The sequence below is a fragment of the Mugil cephalus genome, chromosome 1 (assembly GCF_022458985.1).
Source record: "Mugil cephalus isolate CIBA_MC_2020 chromosome 1, CIBA_Mcephalus_1.1, whole genome shotgun sequence".
NCBI classification, from domain to species: Eukaryota; Metazoa; Chordata; class Actinopteri; order Mugiliformes; family Mugilidae; genus Mugil; species Mugil cephalus.
Genome location: NC_061770.1, coordinates 24,816,164 through 24,835,544, shown reverse-complemented (window position 1 = coordinate 24,835,544; position 19,381 = coordinate 24,816,164). Strand labels below are relative to the sequence as shown.

Below are 19,381 nucleotides of genomic sequence, written 5' to 3'. Positions count from 1 at the left end.
GCAGATCAGTAACCAGAGCAACTGAGGATAAGGCATTGTTATCCATCTGTCTCTGTCTATGTTTATTTATTACACAAACTTGTGTGTGTGTGTGTGACAGCAAGTCTTCATATTCATACGTTTCAGTTGATGTATATCTTAAGGGGATCAAACACAACATGGTTTGTGTAGGCTTCGTGATGTTTGTCAGTCCCTTTAAACCAATATGTGATGAGGTGTTTGTGAGTTGAATGTAAATAGTCTTCATAAATCCAGTTGTCCTCATATAAAGCATCCTCGTCCCAACCCTATAAGCCTGTGAAATGTCACATGTTTAATATTTCTATGTTCTAAAGGGAAGTTTTGTTCAGAAGTAAGATTTGTCTTCTGAACGTCCAAAGAAATATTTTGATATAACTTTTAAGCTGAGTGGGTGATGGGAAACGGATGTCCCCGTAAACCACCAAAAAACCCACTGACCTCAAAAACCACATGTTCCCGTATTTATGAGTGAGTGTGTGTGTTTGTGTGTGTGTGGTTGTTAACTCACGTTGACCACAGCTTCTTTGGTCTGGACCATGTCTGATATGACTCCATCTGTGATCATCAACAGGACAAAGTACTGAGAGCCATCTGTAATCTCTGCCGCACAGCTGGGGAACGCACACACAGACACACAAAAATATCGAGGTTAGTGAACATTTATTTATTTATTTTTTAACACAGAAACACCTGCCCGTACTCTGGCCAAGGATACACATGTCAGTATAAAGCCGGACCAAGCTCTTTGACAAATGACAAACATATCTAAAGTTATGCTGTCCTTGCAGATAGAGGTCGTAAAACAATATTGGCATGCGTATGCACACAAAAGAAGCACAAAAATGTAAGAAATTCCAATTAGGATATTTGTGTTCCTACAGAATAATAAGCTTTTTCATTATTTATTTGAAAAAAAAAAATAAAAAACTCACAGACACATTCCTTTTCAGTGGAATAACTGAACCCAGAGCAACACACAATGTTTGATAAACCTTGGCATAACTCAAAAGGGCCATCCTTGCCATAATAACTTTAGCTTAGGCTCAACAAAATTGTCACAATTATCACAAGTTTGTACTCGGCAGCTCGTGATGCGACAATACAGTAGTCTGAGGAGCGGAGGTGATGGGAATCAAGCCAGGCAGTGCAAAAACGTTCAAAATGGAAGTTCCACCTTTCTTAATTGCTTGGAAAAACGAATAGGCAAGAGTTGACAGCTACAAAGAAACTACTTCATATAAGGATGTATTAGGTTTGTAGAATGTAGAAATACAGCCACTGGGAAAGTAGAATGAGGCCTCTTTAGTGAGATGTCATTGCAAATTGTCCAAGGATTTTAGGAGTCCAACAGTAGCAGGCCTGTGTAGTTCCCTGCCTTTCTTGGATGGTACTGTAAATTGTTGGGAAATGTGTGACAAAAATCAACTTTTGGCCAAAATATGTCGACCGTCCACCTGAACAGCGTCAAAGTTGACAGTTTATTTATTTCTCCAGCGATATCCCCACAAATTTTTAATTAGATTGGATGAAATGTACACGATCAAGAGGGATGCAAACCTAGACAAAGATTCTTTGCTTTTGTGGAAAAAATAACTTCTTGTAGGTCTTTGGCATAATTATCCACCAATGTCACTTCACTTCCATGCAAAAAAAAAATAATAAAAAAATGCAATTGCATAAATATAATAGAAGTACTAGCTATGTTTTATATATTTCTGCTTCCACTACCTGTCATTCTTTCATGCCATTAATGATTGAATTAATGAACAAATTCACATGGAATAATAGAAAATAATGAAATATAGAATAATGAAAAGGGCCAGGCTCCAGCTTATTTACCATATGAAAGGGAAGCGCTTCAGCTTCCATATTTAAAATGGATATTACTGGACTTTGGCAATTTATTATTTCTATGACTATAAAGAAAAGACATTAGCATCAGGCTTTTCTCTCAAGCTTTCTCAATATTCTTCTGTGTTAAAAAGCAAGTCACACAGAAAAAAAAAAAAAAATCTAATAATAATACATCAACATGTTAGCGGCACGCTAGCATTGTCCCATTTTTTTCCTATGTAGCACATGGGGTAATGGATTTTTTTCCACAACAAGATGGTGGGTTTAAATTGTGGCTTAACAAAGCCATGGACAAATAACAATGACGTGGAATACACACTTTGGTACAACTCTGCAGCCGTCTCTTTTCATTGACTTGGACCTTTTTCAAACCAAAAGGATAATTGCACTATTATTGGAAGAAAATGGACATACCTTCTGCCAGAATGTGGACAAAAGACATGGAAGCCTGTTCACATTTGGAGACACCAACGACGAGAACTTTCGTTGCTTGAGTCCTATTTTTGTAACAGTTTAAACAGCTACTTCATTTATTAAGTGCACTATGTCGGTTTGTGGTAAAATTGAATTTAATTGTTCATCAACTCCAAAAAGCAGGTCAGGGTTTGGTCTTTTGAGTATTTTCTATGAACCTCTTTGATTTTCCTTGTGTTTCCTGTTTATATTTTGTTCGTTGATGTTTCTTGTCTTGTTTTAATCTCTTTGGATTGGTTTCTCCTGTGTCTCATTATTCCATTACAGTGTGTTTGAGTGTGTATATAGCCCTGCCTTTACCTTTCTCCTCCATCAAGTTGTCTGTGATCCTACTCCTGTTGAGTTAGCCCTGCTATGTTTCCCCTGTTTTGTTCCACCACTGATTCTCGAGTTCTTGTCTTGGTTTCGCTCCTCACCTGTTTTTGTGGTTGATTTTTTTATGAAAGTGATTTTGTTTTCAACTCCTGCCTCAGTGTTTTGCATTTGGGTCCTACTTCAAATGAAACCATGACAAAACCTGCTAAAGTTTGGGTTTCATATGTGTAGTTTACTGATAGTGATCATGCACACACACAAAGATTTTATAGGACTAGTTGTTTTTCACATTTATAAACATCAGATTGTCAAGAAAGTATAATAGGTCTGTATTTCTCTTCCACCATATGCTGTACTGTTGGTTTTTATGGAAATTTGACCACGTTTTTAAGAATTCCTTAAAATACCAGAAGCAGGCAGTCATTTACTGACACTTGAGTTTCCCTCACAGTTCCTTATGAGATGAAAACAAATCCAAAACCCACCCTTTCTCTAAAGTAACAAACATTTTCTGATGCCACATTTTGAGGCAGAATAAAAATGATCATTATTTGACAGGCTGCTGCAACCTCCCTAATCCCGTTGACATTCCCCCCTTTCTGTCAACGCTGTATGTAAATATATAAATAAATCTCTGAATCTCTAAGAAGAAGCTGCTTATGAGTCATGTCACTTATTAGGATTTAAATTATGATGGCGTATAAACTCTAAATTAGAAAAGCATCCCTCAGGTTTGACTGAAGGCAACCAAGTGTTATAATTAATCCGATCTGGAAGGTGTAATTACACTCTAACATCCAAAACACTCTGACTTACTTTGCCACTTTGTTGATAACAGGTGCAAAGTTGGTGGGTCCATACAGCTGTACTGTCCTCAGGCTCTGGAAATAGGCCTCGAGGACTCCGTCAATGCCCACGCAGTTTGGATTATCGTTGTCACCACTCTGCAACAGAAAGCGCATGGTGAATGTCCACAACATAGACTGTAGGAAAAGTGGCTCCATGACAGCTCCTCTAAAGTGAAGCCAAAGCATGTGGAGCTCCCCCTTACTACGTTTCCATCACCCCTAGAAACCTAAATATCACAATAAAAGACCTCATGGATATAAAAGTGTAAAAGCACAATGGAAACACATTTCCCCGTCACCGGAGATGATGCAGGGGGTCATGTGACCAGTTCATTTGAAGTCCATCTTCCTCAAAAGTGAAGACTCAAATGACAGGAAGAAGAAGAGAATTATGGGATATCATGAGATGAGACTTTACGAGAGTTACAGCTCATTTGCAAAACACCCATGAGAAAAAAATTAGAGGTAGATTTTTTTTTCTTCATGCACTTTGTGAAAAAAGTTGAAATTTCAAGAAAAAAAGTCAAAAAACAAAAGTGAAAAAAAAGGGGCAAAAATAAAAAAAAAGTAATCATGGCGTTAATGGAAACGGAGCTCCTGGTATCAGGGTGTGTGGCTACTAAAGTACACATCAAATATTTTTTTTCATGCATGGTTGCATTTTAGGTAGTTAATATAATGCTGGTGTTCAAGTTTCCATTTCTGAGAAGTTTAGTTTTAGTTTGACGCTATAGAAACCGATCGTGACATCCTGATGATTGACATAGAGAATCACTGTAAGACTGTGAGAGTAGGAAAAAATAAGTACAGTGTATATGCTAACATACCTGTAATGGAACCATTGCTGTCACAAACAGTTTTATTTATATTCATTATCATGTAACATGCTACTGGTATCACGATTAGACTCTACATGTACGTTTTAGTCGGATGGATTTTAACTTGTTCCTCCGGCTGCTGGAGTTTTTCCTTTCCACTGTCGCCCTGGGGGCCTAAGGCCGGGTTTCAGATTTTTAATATAATCATTAACATTAACAATGATAACATCTAATCTATCCACATTTAATTTACTATTATTTGATGACATGTCTGTAATTTTAAATGGGTCTGTTCCCTCAGGCAGCTGGAAAAGACTTCAGTATGGTCTCCTCCATGTCAGCCAAAGTCGACAGGCTCTATAAATGTTTAACAAAAGATCTGAATTATGCACTGAGATGTTATTATGTACATACATACTGTATATTAGGCATGGTGTCTATGATATATAATAACAAACAGAGAAAGCTTTTGGATTTGCTCACTGAAAACAACTGTACTACACAGAGACTACACACTACGTATAGTTCATTTCATAACTGCTTTTTGATCGTCTTTCCACCCCCTGCCTCAGCCGTCCAGTCTGAACACAGGTAGAAAACTTGGCTTCGTTTCAGCTTGCAGCCATTTCTGAGTGGTTGCCCTCATCCCTCAGGAGGACGCAGGGAGGAAGTGGAGGGGATGCTGGGAGACTCCCGCTGGCCGGCAGATGAGCCGACTTCTCAACTCGCGCGACCAGCTGTTGCCGCAGCTACATCTCCTGGTCCAGACCACACCCTGCTCCGGCTGAACTCCTTGTGCGGGCCCTGTGTGCGTGAAGTCACGTGTTTTGCTTTGTGTCTCTTACCAGTGGGAACGCGTGGGAGATTTTGCCGTCGGGGGGCAGCTTAGCCCCGAAGCCGTAGGCAGGAAAGAGCTTGTCGCTGTCGTAGTCCTGGATAATCTCCCCTACTGCTTTCAGGGCCATGGCATATGCATTCATCTGGTAGGGGCTCATATAGTGGAGGGAGGTGGGCTGGGATGGGTTGCCTTAGAAGGTGAGACACGCACACAATGCAATTAATGACAGCATACGGGGGGGAAATTCTCTCTAGCTGGTTTCCATCTAGTTTCCACCTGTGAAAAACAATGGGTGGAAAACCAAGAGATGATTAATGACAAGTAAATACCATATGCTTCATCGTTTTTTTTTTTTTTTTTCAGAATTTATTTTCTTCAGAGTACAATGAAGAATTTGCATTTTTATTTGCAACTGAGACAGGCTTTGGATATGAGGAATTGTGTATACGAACTATATAAGAATAGTTCCTACTTGCTACAAAAAGCATATTCATTCATGTCAGTTTCTCAGGTATCTACTTATACTGACAGATCTTATCGCTAAATATTGCACAAAAGCAAACATAGCCAGGCGTAAGTGAATGCCTGCTCTCGCTTCTCTCCAGATAAAGTGGTCTGGACTCTTGCATTTGAAGGGAATGTAAAGAGGAGGCTGATTTGAGCGGCCGCGGTGGATTCTCTGCTTTTAACACACCCACTGATAATATATTCCTCCTAATCTCACCGAGCTTCCAACCGCACCACAGGTGTGCCGCACACCTCTGGCCATGGAAATACCATACCCTAGTGCAACCTGCACGGTCGACTGCACGTTCCATCATGACAAAATAAGAGGGAACACGTAATGATCTACTTATGGCAATGCTCACACACATGCAGCAAGTTTGGGAGCTCTACCTTGAAAAACGAAGGGTCAGATAAAAAAAATTAGACTCTTGCTTTTCTGTAATAACTAAAAAACATATATTAAGTTTAAGAAAAGGAAAGTTATGGAACCCCAGTGTAATAAGTTATCAGAGTCAAACTGGAGGCTGGCTTAAGTACTGAAGTAAGTACCAATTTGGACATCTACCATAAGCTCAAGTATAACATTTTTCTTTAAAAAACTATATTATTTATTTCAGTTTAAAAATATAATGGAAAACATGATTGGTCCCAATCTGTTACCTGGTGTGAGCCCACACTGGAACAACTGAAAATATAAAACTGCACTCTCTCAACCAGGGTTGGGCAGAGGATTTGCTGGGCTTAGTTTTACCCATTGAACAGTAACACAAGTTTTCAGGATTGAGACAAAATAGACTGTATTTTTCTACAGTTGTGGTGTCAGTATGCCGCAACGCAATCTATTAGGCGATTAGATTAGACATTAGCAAAGCGTGAAACATCATGTACCAGCAACTCCTAAGCCAACCACAAAACAAAGACACAATACTGTACTCTCGCAGTGCATTTTGAAGTGCGTTGTGCAAAATGTTAACAACAGTGTTTTAGCATGCTTACAATGGCAAAACTAAAATGACACCTTCAGCATTGTGCTAGCTAAAAATATTAGCTAAAAGTGTTCCTAACGATGGGAATGGTTAAACCAAAGCATGAGACCCGATGAGGGCGCCTGAAAATTTCCCAGTGAATGGGACGATTAGTTCAACTTCACTGTGGCTCTATGAGAAAAATATGAGCAAAAAATGTTCCGTGTCTATCCCTGTGGGGACCTTTAACTTCTGCAACAATGGTTCTGCCAAATGGTCCAATAGCTGTCATGCACACCTAGTTTGAACTGGTACACTACTACCACAGTATTCCTTTAGTATTAGTCAAGGATGACAAATGAATCACCGCTCCAAGCCGAGTTCACATTGATTTCGTTTTATTGATGTTTTAATGCGATGATTGGATGATGGTAGAGGTAGATAATACACACACAAACACACAAAGCAGTGGATTCCATGTGCTTTAAACACACCAATCACTGACTTACCATTGGATGCTGTGAAATCTATAGCCACCGTGAAATTCAGTTGGGTTCTGATGCAAATGAAGTGAAAATCAAAGACAAGAAGAAGAAGAAGAAGAAGAAGAAGAAGAAGAAGAAGAAGAGCATCACACAGTCTGTACACTTTAATACACACTGCATCTCCAACATGCTTACATACCACGACGCAACAATCAAGTTAACTGCATGGCTGGTTAATCAGTATGGCAGGAAAATACTCCCTCGACCATCTCTAAGGTCTAATTAGGCAAAACAAATGGAACCAGTAATTAAAAGAGAATGAACTTAATAGATTAAGTATTTACAAATGAGATTTACTTTGCTTCCTTGAAAGAAAAAAAAGTCTCCCTTTAAGAGCCACAGGGATTCAGCGTGATGCTTCGGGAAAATTCTGTCTAACATCTTCAGTCAAACAATCAAATTGGCGATTATTGACACTCACTGCGAAGCCAACTAATTGTCATTCCACTCACCCTCCTCGGATGAAATCCACGAAGGTATACTCGGACTCCACTTTGAAGGACAGCAGAGTTACCTGGCCGACACACACACACACACATAGAGGGAGATAAACAGAGACAGGGAGGGGGGGTCGATAAAGAACCAGGGCTAGATAAACAGAAATGCAAAAAGCAAACCAACAGGTGGCCAGACAGTAAAAAGAGTTGGTCAGAGAGAAGCAGATGCAGGTGGTGATGATACCTACAGTCTATAAATATATTAGATAACATAAAATACCAATGCAGAGGAAATGACAGGCAGATAAGGGTGATGTGGGTGCACTCACAGTCCCAGAATTGATGTACTTCTTCTTTTTGCCTTTCTTTTTGGGATTTAAAACCTGCCGGTAATGGGAAAAAGAAGTGAGTTGGCAATCTAGAGGGCACTTGTACAAACCACTTTATAGCCTGGAATGATGTACAATAATGAACATGAATAATTCAGCGGGTTCCTCATAATAGCGGAAGGCCGTGAAATACAGCTGATATTATCTTTAACGGCGAGTATCCTCGGTAGGATTAGTGTTTTGAAGTATCATGTTTTTGTGTTAGCGCATGCAAACATCATGACGGCAGAAACCTGGAGTGCTCAGAAAGAAACTGGGATATTATTGCATGTACTGTATACATTCTCTGCTATCTATTTCTATACTACTACTACTTCTATAAACTATTTGCTGGGACCGACTTAAGCCAAGTAATGTAACAGAAACCAATAAAAGCATCAAATTTGCAGAGTTCCACTTTGTAATAATCAAAGCTTAAAATATAGACTGCTTGGCGTTTTATTGTAGATAGGAAAAAATCTTCTAAATAGGGAACAAGAAAGTATGCAACAATTTAAAACATGCAATTCGTGTATCAAAGTTCTGAATATGAACAACATATATAACTGATCCTGGTTTTGTAACTACAACGTAGGTGAGAAAGCACCCAAAAGTACACAGTTAAAATACATATAATATAGACGACTTCTACAATTATGGCACCATGGTTTAATCAACTGTAAGTTTAAAGCATATTGAACTACTTTTTTAAATACTTACTGTAGAAATAAGAAACTAAACCAAAAGAATTAAAAAGGCGAGTCAAAACTTGACTGAGTTAGTTAGGCTAGCTTGGTAGCGATCTTGTTATACAAGCTAAACAGCACAATGCAGCCTCCTAATGTTGAGGGACAACTTGCGTTTGAAGCTCTTGTCCGACCAAGTTTTCATGGACAATCTGCGTTACTTCCTAAGCAGAACAATGCTGCATCAACAGCATTTAAGGATTAATCTAAGGATAGATGACGTGCACAGCCTTTACCGTATTAACAACTTTAAAATCACAGAGATCCTTATTTAAAACTAAACTTCCCAACAGTCCCTTAGAACTGAAGAAGCTACTCAGATGAAACGTCTTCTCGATACCCTTCAAGTCCTTTTTTAAATGCCCTTTGGCGTGGTTATGCACAAATGTGTCCAGTTTTCAAAAGAATGAACAATCTTTGGTATCCAAATCATAGCCATAGCTTCAGTAGGAGTAGTTTTTACAGCATATTACACTAGTTATTAGCTTATGTTGGCTAATGGTCACTAGTTCCAACTTTGAATTTACCTGACCTAATAGAATGTGTTAGGTCTAACTTATTTAATTTTTAATAAACTCACAGTTGTTTTTGGAACTAGTGACCATTGGCCAACATTAGCCAACAGCCATATCAGAAAATTAAACTCAGATGGTGTAATATGCCGTAAAAACTACTCCTACTAAAGCTGCGGCGTACTGTTGATTGATTTAGTGATAACAGGCTCAGTTTCTTTTCCCATGCATCCAATCAATTTGTTGAAGAGTAGTTATGTTGACCAAGATTTTCTTTGGCTAACTACAGCCTCTGGCGGCAGAAAAGCATGTTTGTGTGTTGGACATATCTCAGATGCCAAGGACTGTTCTGTTCTTTTGAAAAGGGGACAGAAATGTGCATAACCACAGAACCACAATACTTTTAGTAATAATAACAAAAGCAACAAAAAACAAGCAAGAAGGGGTCTTCCATTGTGTGATTAATTGCAGATGTGTGTAAGTGTTCAGCTTAAGGTCACGTCACTTTGGTGTCAGGCAAAATAATCACAGCCACAAAGTCACAAAAGGATTCTTTTTTCTTTTTTTTTATGAAAGCACCTATCTTTATCAACTGTATTTTCCCCATCCTTCAATTTAGAAAAAGGTTGTGTAACCCTTTTGCGAGGGTGTCTCAGTCTCTGGAGAGTCAACCAGCGGAAGTTAAAACATCAAAATAACCTAAATTGAAGTTCCAGAGTTGTTCATATTACAACAGCGCTGAGGATCAACAAACCACCCCCATGTCACGTCTCACCTCGTAGACGTTGAACTGGTTCTGCCCCCGAGACAGCTCTCTGTAGCTTGTGGTGAACTCGCCAATGAAGTCATGGCTGAAAACAAACAACACCCACATAGACAGGGGAGCATGAGCACTTTTTTATCTAAAAAAGAAAAAGAGTTAGTAATATCTTCCTCTCTGTCGACATCTCTTTCTCTGTCTTTGTTGCTATAGATCTTCTCGTATCTTTCTTTGCTGCTCAGTGTGTTTTTTAGCATGCTTTGTTTTTCAGCAGCAGAAAGTACACAAGGTTTTTCATTTCCTCCTGACATTTGCGAGGCATCAATGTGAATCATGAGTTGTCGGTGGTTATCCGCCGTTGCTTTTACCTTCCATCTCGATCCCAGTCAAAGACGTCTACCTTCACAGTCCTGAAATAGACAGACAGCATCTTATTTCTGAAGATCTGCTCTGCACCATATCATCCTGTTAATAATATGATAACCTTATGTTCTGCTTAATTAAAGAACAAAACCTCTCTCTGGTGCATCGCACCTGGAGAAAACAGAGCAGTTACATACATTCAATGCTTGTCAAAACGAAGATTATTGCGCTGTGCATTATTGGCACAGTAGGCAGAGGTCGTTACGTGAACTCAGATTAGTTTCCACTCTCGGAGAACGATCAATTTCACGTGTAGGAGAGAAAAGTGAATAAAAGATTTAGAAGCTTGCATGCATTACCGGTGTTGTGCCAAGAGACATTGGTGTGACGTGATTGAGACTTCACGTGGATAAAAAATAAGTGGTAATTAAAATTCACGAGGCTGTGAGTTGGTGGAATCACTTAAAAGATTCACAATCTTGTGTTTGTCTTTCAGGGAATGCGAGTGAATCATTTTGCACTTTAGGAGAAAGTTACAGGCCACAGTGTTTTCTAATGAGAAACCTACGGTACTTGCTAGTTGTCAATGGTAACCAGCTACGGGTCATCACACAATTCATTGAATGGTTAAAGAAGAAAAATTAATGATTTGGAATGACCAGGTCAAAGTCTTGACCTTAATCCAATAGAAGTGTTGTAGAAGACCCTGAAGCATCAGTTCATGTGAGAAAACCCAACATCTCAGAACTGAAAAGCTTCTGTTCTGAGGAATAGGTTAAAACTCCTCCAGGCTGCTGTAGACACTGATCAGCAGTTACCAGAAACGTTTAGTCAAAAGGAGCTCACTGCAGATGCTGGAAACAAGGGTTCACATCCATTTGCATCTTCCAAATATGTAATAATGGCTCATTTCCTGGACGAACAAATATTTTAGTTTAATTTGTTCAATTTCTACTGACGAGAAAATCCGCTGATGCCTTTATGCATTACTTGTTGGGCTCGTGTTTCATAAACTGACCACACAAGAATCAAGTTTGTTGACTTTACCCATCATGGTCATGGGAGTCTGATGAGTTAGCAACGCTGAAGCTAAAGTCTGCAAAGTGGCTTGAACATGCATCACTAGACATCAGCCATTTGCTATCTTAATGTGTTCATTATTTCACAGGATAAGATGCTACAATCCCTTGTGCCAACAAAATACATTTAGAATCCCAGTCCAACTGAAAACCGACCACCAGGCTAGCAGTCACCAGAAGACACCAGATAATTAGCCTAGCCAGCAGCAGTAGGCAGTATGCAGCACATAATTGGGGTTTCACATCCCTTCACCGATGTTTCGTTAAGTTAGGCCCGCAACACCTCAAGAAGGATTAACCAAGAGTTCCAGCATCCTGCTGCCATCACACAACTGTTTGACTTTCAACCACCGAGAGATTAGCTTAGCCTTTTCCAATGCTATTTAACAAAATACACAACTGTGTTCGTAGGGTGTCCGAGTAACCTCTCTCCCCGGAAAGGAACGGGTGGGATGAGAATACAGACTCTGGTTCTGGTAAGGGATGGGGATTGAGCATACAGGACTGAACCAAACAGTCTTACAGTTTGCACCGTACATGCAGATCAAACAATGGTATTAGTCTAAAAATATAAGGGATTCACAAACACTTTTGAGAGAATAAGAGGATAATACTTCCCACTACTGCAAGCGAGGAACTGTGAACTTCTGAATTCAGAACTGTTTCCAAATGCCTATTACAGATGCTAAGCTTGGCCCCGTCTGACTTTCAGTGCTGTGTGGAAACTGAGTCAGTCTCAATAACACCAGTGCTGGTCCCTGGGACAACATGACCGACTGCTGGCATTATTCTGACTGCCCCAGCAACAAGCGATGTCATCCACATCAAAGTCTCATCTTGTTTGTTTGGAAGTGCCCTCTACATTTAATCAGAGAAAATTGGTAGTCTATCAGCATCCATTGTGTTTTTATTAGCCACTATAAATTCATGCAGCTAGTGGTTCCCAAATAGCAATAAAAAAAAACTCACTCTCAGTTTTAATTTGCATAATAGACTTGTTCAAAATATTTTCTGACCTGTCATAATCGCCGTTGCAGAGCGCTCTTACGGGGATGGTGAAGGACTGCCACACCGGGTTCAGCGTGTTCTTGATCACCTCCGTCTTATGGCAGATGGTGAACCTGTCAGCGAAATACAAGACATGAGGCCCCGAAAGGGACAGAACATTCACAATATGCCTCGGATGCAACTGGGAAGATAATCCAACGTCACTTAACATTATAGCTTCCTCTGCAGATGTGTAAAACGCCCTGTAGGTTGTTTTGTGTCTTTTTTTTTATTCTCGCTTAAGTCTTACTGGGAGACGTGACAGAAATCCAGATGGACTCTATCGCTACAAACGCCTCTCCAAGGCAAAGCGTTTTAAGGAAGTTAAATTGTTCATTAACCAGATGTTCCTGGTATAGAAAAACATTTCTATGTGATAAAAAGCTGTAAATTTGGTGTTATTGGATGGATAAACGTGACCTCGTTTTTAAAAACCACTAAAGTTTCTTAAAGTTTTCCTTTCAATACTGTGCTTGCTCTTTTCCCAGTTTTCAGCAATGTCCTACTTTCTCCTGCACATGGATCTGCTGAGGATTTAATGTTCTGATCCACATTACTTCATAGTAATGGAGGCACTTGGGATACGTGTTGGAAGTGCTTTATATCAACAGCCTGCAAACCCCACATCTTAACATTCTAATTAAATTTCGCAAGATGGTTGTGTTCAAGAATTTAGGACACAGATTGTTGAATAATATATTACATTGTTTCACTGCCAAAGCGCTATAAAGGTGGGTTTTCTTAAGGTTTCCACTGCCAGTACTATTGCAGGATTTATTCATTTACTATTTCTGCCATGATGTTATTTTTGGAATTTGCCCCAATTTAAAGAAAATAGGATACTCTGTCCATAGACATATTACATGGTAACATTAAGAACTTTTCACAGTTAGCATAATGCTAAGCTAGTACCTGTATTTTGTATGTTTCAATTGGTTTTGTAACAGTGAAAATGGATTTATAATCCCCAAATGTGCTCATAGGTGCAGGGCTTATGGACTTCCCTGTCTAAGGGATGAGTTTTATTTTTATCATTATCATTTAGCATTAAAATTAAATTCCGTTAACAGATTTTGTTGCCACATGACTGGTAGTCTCTTTCTGTGTGTCTTAACCTTAAGATAAGATAAGATAAGATAAGATAAGATAAGATAAGATAAGATAAGATAAGATAAGATAAGATAAGATAAGATTTTATTCATCCCACAATGGGGAAATTCTCATTGTTAACAGCAACAGAGACCAATCTCACAGACAGTGCACACAAAATAAGAATCTAGAGAATATAAAAAATAGGAAAGATATACTACAAACAAACAATGCAGCATTCAAGTAGGACAAGTATAAATATATAGAAAAATTAGTATGCTTATATATAAACAAACATGTATCATTGTGTGTGAAGAGAATGGAAGCCTGATTTCAATTTTAACCCCAATTTAAATAAAAATAAAAAATTAATTAGTTTAAATAAAAGCAGTGAGACTGGAGATCGGTCCACATACAAAGTCAGTTAGTCAACAACTAGTTGCTAATGGATGTTCAAGGGTCATTGGTTTTACAAACTTAAATGTTTCAGGCTGAAACAAGCTGTACGTAAAAACACTGAGGGAATTTGCTTCGGTTTGACTGCTAGTCTCTTTCTGTCTCTTTCTGTGTCTCTTTCCCTCAGGAATTCTGCATTTGGCAACAGTTTCTCACGTGTCTATAAACTGGAACAACTTTGAAAGTACTTGGTAATTTTGTGCGCGCATTTGAAACGATCCCCAACATCAAAATGTTCACATGGGAATAATGCACATATAATCCTACAACCAGTCCACAGACATTATTTCTGTCTTTTCATGTGTGTAGCTGGGTTCCACCACTCACGTTCCATCCTCGTTACTGCGGTAGAAAACCAGGAAGGGGTCAGACTTGCCAAAAAAATCCTTTTTATCCAGCTTGTTGGCACACAACTGCATGGTAGCGATATCCTGTCAGAGAAAAGAGGCAGGTTTCAACATAATCACTCTGATGCAACATCATTTCTAACTCTGCAACTTGTTGTCCTCAGGAACCCAGGTCTTGGATATGAAAGGTGAAGGCTGGTGGTAAAAACACATGCATAATAATGACGCGCATGAATCCCAAGCAGCCACCACGCCAGCGGTCGGAACATTTTAATAACCGATGCACACAAAGATTACAGTGATTGCAATCCTTTGTTTTATTTAAATGGCACATTTTATTAGTGGGATTCTTGTTGTGGGACGTCTTGCGAGAGGCAGGGGGAATGCTTCATACATATGCATGCACGGGGACGGCGGTTAATGAGGGAAAGGAAGGATGGAAAGATGGATGGAAGCACAGATACTTTATATAGATAATGAGACCTTTTAGTCATTTTCTCCTTGGGGAAGTCATCACGGGAAAACCTAAGCCCGTCACTGACAGATAAGGGTTGCCAGACTACACACACGCATATGCACACATATCCACCCAGAAAAATTCCTGTACAGCTTTTGCAACTTGTCAGGGTCCAATCCTCCCAGAGTAATGATGGTAAACACAAGTACACACACACACAGGGGATTTAGTTAGTATCTGACTGCCTGGTTAGTTCAAAACCAGAAGGGAACATCACTTAGATCACGACAGGAAAACATCTTGACAGTTCACCTTAAATGTATCTGGTGAGAGGCTGATAAACCTCAACAACTGTGGGCCCCAAAAGTGTGGGAATATGTGGAGGAGGTAAACATTTAGTGTTCCTGTGCGTGTTACATGGTTGTATGTGGTGGAGAGTGGAGGGTGAGGTGCCACTACGACAACAACAACAACAACAGGATCGGGAGTGAATAAATTGCCGACATTGTGATTATTCTAGGGCAACATCTGACTTGTGTGCACGTTTGTGTGTGTGTGTGTGTGTGTTTTCGTGTGTGTACTGACCCTGCAGTTACTGAGCTCCTCCGCGGTGAAGATAATCACTCCGCACTTCTTCCCCGGAATCCCACTGAGAGCAAGCGAGAGACGGAGGGAAAGATTGCAAAAGAGGGTAATTGTAGCATAAATAAGCATAAATAATACAAGTGGCACGCAGATGTCATTCATAGCTACGTGGGTGTTACTGTGCCAAGTGACAGCCCAGCATGCATTTACAATTCCAAGATAAGCTCACACAGGGACCTGCTCTTACTCTACTTTTCTAAAAATGGAACACAAGTGTCAATTAGCTAACGTTAGACATAGACGCGGTAGGCTGTACACGGACAAAAGTCAAACCAAGAATATGTAATACAGAACGAGGTTTGTCTCTCTGGTGGGAGACTGGACTTTAAGGAAAGAATGAAGTTAATGTTAGTGATATGGTTTGTTAATTACTGCAGTCTTTCACATTTTATATTGTTGTAGAAATGAATAAGTAAAATAACTGGAGGCTCTTAATCTAATTTGGAATTAACAATAGCGTTAAGTGGCTTCAAAAGACTTTTTATGTGAAACTGATGTTAGCAAGTTGTTTTAAAATACTTGATTCAAATTTAATTTCAAGCTAACGTTTGCAAATCACTGTAATTTAGAGTGAGAAGAGATGTGTTTTTTTTCCTCTACGTAACGTTAGCTTACGGAGCTAACAAAGGTTGGCATGGGTTTTAGCTTTAAGTTGGCTATACACTGATAAAAATATGCTTCATCTACTTAAAAAAAAAGTAAGGCAACTTTTTTTTCACTTGCAAAAGTGATTTGAAGTAAGCTGACATCATCTGCAAAAGTAAATTGACTTTACTTTCTGAATTAAAAAAGACAAAGACTACTCTTGTTTGATCTACGGGATAAAACTATGCAAAACTTACTTTTACTTATTTAAGCAGATGGAGACACACATTTAAAATCTGTGAGTATATTGAAGACATGGAGCTACATAAGGCTGCTCTATGTAGCCGTGGTCCTGCAGACTGGTATAAATCAGAGCCCAGTTCCAATTTAAAGTCTGCTCTGAAAAACTGTGTGGTGTTTTTTTTTTCTTCTTCTTTTTTTATTGAGGATGCTTTGGAAACACTTTGCACCAGACAGAAGTGTTGGATGAGATTTCGAGCCAAGAGAAAAGTGTTGATAGATGACCTGCCCAATGCATTTCAAAGCTAATATACACACTGATCAGCCACAACATTGTGACCACTGACAGAAGAAGTAAAGAACATTAAAACCATCTTGTGATAATTAAATGTTCTGCTTTGAAACATTTGGACCTGGTTGTCATTCATGTGGATGTTACTTAGATATGTAGCCCCCACCTAGACCAGACCAGACACCCCCACCCCAAAGTAAGGACACTCCTTGATGGCAGCAGCCATCCCCAGCAGGATGCAGCCGGACACAGACACAAATATACACTTTCGGAACAACTCAAAAAACATGAAGCACAAGGTGTTGACCTGGCCTCCAAATTCACTAGATCCCAAACTGATCAAGTATCTCTGGGACCCAATAACGTACTATAGCTTGTCCCAGCTGTCACTGAGCCAGAGGTGGCGTACGCAGAGTGATGCACGACCATTTCAACACCAAGAGGCAATTTCCGATCACCAGTTAATTCATGTCTTTGGATTGTGGGAGTTAGCACAGTTTCTTTCACAATTAACTTAAAGTTACCACTGGACCTTGTCTGACCATTTTATCTTTATAAATGCACAGACTCTTCCACCTCAGAGGAAAAACAATATTTTAGGCGTGGGCACACAAATAACTGCCTGTACTTGGCTTACTGGGGCTGCGTAACAACTGTGCATGTGAGACGAAGTAAAATATTGTTTCCATTTAAAGGACGACTGTATTTAACCTTTCGCTGGAATGTGTTTGCCCACACAGCGTCCGTGTACAGAGAGAGGCAAACAAAACGGGAGCAGCCCATAACACCCCCATAGTGCTATTAGGAGTCAAAAACTCCACATGGTGCTTTTAATGACACACAATCAACAGAGAAAAGGACAGAATCAGAGCAATTTTTTATTTGTGACTCGTCGACTGCACGTGGCTCTTTGGAGCGAAATGAACTACAGAGTAATACAATAAGTGACCTAATAAGAAAAGGTCGATTTGAATTGTGGTGCATTTTAAAAGTAGCACTTTTGTTGTGGATATTTCCTTGAGTGTCGCACAAACAAACCAACAAGAGGCACTAAGTGCAGGTGTGCACGCATTCCGTATGCATGCGTGATGCGTTCAAGGTTAAAAGCTTTTACAGGTTGCGTTCTTCGCTTTCCTTTTGTTTCTGACGCGTTTTAAACACATTATCATTACGTGTTGACATTGAAGTGACGGCAGTGAAAGCACAATTCATTGAACTGTCACAAAAGAGGAAACCAAAGTGGACAAAAAAAAAAAAAAAAAAAACAGACTTAGGGAGAGGGACAGCAGGAGCAGATTGGGAGCGAGGGAATAAAAAATGAGGGGTGACATTGCACCGGTCGTGGCATAAAAGGGCCAAGCTCCACTGCTGCTTCATTAGAATTTTTAGTTAGGTGAGGAGGAGGAGGAGGAGGAGGAGGAGGAGGAGGAGGATGGGATGTGCATGAAAACTGAAAATGAGGGAGGACTGAAAGAAAGATGAGAACTGAGAGAGGACACACATTAACATCTCTTTATGCCGCAAGATTCACATATTCAACGACTTTTCAATAAACAGCTCTTGGAAATTCACCGGAATCATTTCTAAATTCAGCAAACACCCGTGTTTGTTGTTTGTTAGTCATGTGGTGCGTTCACGTGCCAGCACGAAACTCATGCGTCTGCTGATTGAGACTAATAATCATAATCAAAGTGGGACAGACACAGCAACTTCAACAAAAAACAAAAAACAAAAACATTTCTTGGAATGAAAACCAGAATTTCACTGCAAAAAACTGAAATCTAATTAAAAGAATGTATGCCTGTTTTTATCTTGTGTCTACCAAGATGATGTGCCTTACTTGTGCTTTGCTCCTAATTAATGAATCTTATCTCCATTATAACTGTAGTAAGTTAATGCTTAAAATAAGAATTAACGCAACTGTGACGGTTCAAGATGAACAAAGACACGAGCGCAAAACTACTTCATCTGTTTTTAATTTGCTAAGAGATTAAAATAACATTAAATAACATAATAAAATTGTAACATTGGCAGTTGTCAAATGTAATTCATTGCTTTATTGCCAGTCTTACAACACAGCACAGCAGTTACATGCGTCCATGGACTAACCTGCTGAGACACAAGCTTTAGTTTCAAATACGTTTTCAATTTTTCCAAGGTATTTGGGTTTATTGGGACCTTAGGGGGGTCCCTAAAATTGTCTTGAAACATCCCTGTGTGGACGTCATATCAAACTAAAAAAGTTAAAAACCATAAATCAACAAGTTTATTGAGAACAAAATCTGACGAGGCTGAAATTATCCATCATTTAACTACACCAACTACTGTATTGACCCTTCGCTACCACTAGATGGCAGACAAAAGCGTCCACTTATGAGGACAACAGGTCAAAATGAAGCAGAATAAGCTGCAACAAACCTTAAACTTAATGTCCCCATATGAGGACACAGGATCTCAGGAGATATGGAGCAAAGAAAGTACTGACTGTAAAGTCACAATTAGACTAAAATACTTAAACGTTCTGTTCATGTTTTCCTCATATCAACACAAATCTACTTGTTTTTATTCTAAAAACTAAAAACTTTTCTATCGGCAGATTATTTTGTTAATTTTGGGTAATATATCTCATTTCTTGAGTTCTTGCTGTGTTAGATAGATGATAGATAGATTGATTACTTTATTCATCCCGGAAGGAAAATTAGGTAATAAATTTGGTAGTAAAATTAGATTTCCTAAAATACAGTATTTATTTTTTTATATAAATGAGACAGAA

The 19,381-nt window shown here is 39.2% G+C and overlaps 1 protein-coding gene across 1 annotated transcript in view; it reads right to left on the bottom strand.

Annotated features, from left to right (window-relative positions):
* The window catches only part of LOC124995876 (copine-9-like), an 85,584-nt gene that overhangs the window by 11,668 nt on the left and 54,535 nt on the right, over positions 1 to 19,381 (bottom strand). The window contains 11 exon segments of the mRNA XM_047568613.1: positions 530 to 632; positions 3,481 to 3,608; positions 5,176 to 5,357; positions 7,150 to 7,196; positions 7,638 to 7,699; positions 7,952 to 8,005; positions 10,024 to 10,099; positions 10,377 to 10,418; positions 12,467 to 12,571; positions 14,370 to 14,473; positions 15,432 to 15,495. Coding sequence (XP_047424569.1) covers positions 530 to 632; positions 3,481 to 3,608; positions 5,176 to 5,357; positions 7,150 to 7,196; positions 7,638 to 7,699; positions 7,952 to 8,005; positions 10,024 to 10,099; positions 10,377 to 10,418; positions 12,467 to 12,571; positions 14,370 to 14,473; positions 15,432 to 15,495 — 967 coding nt within the window.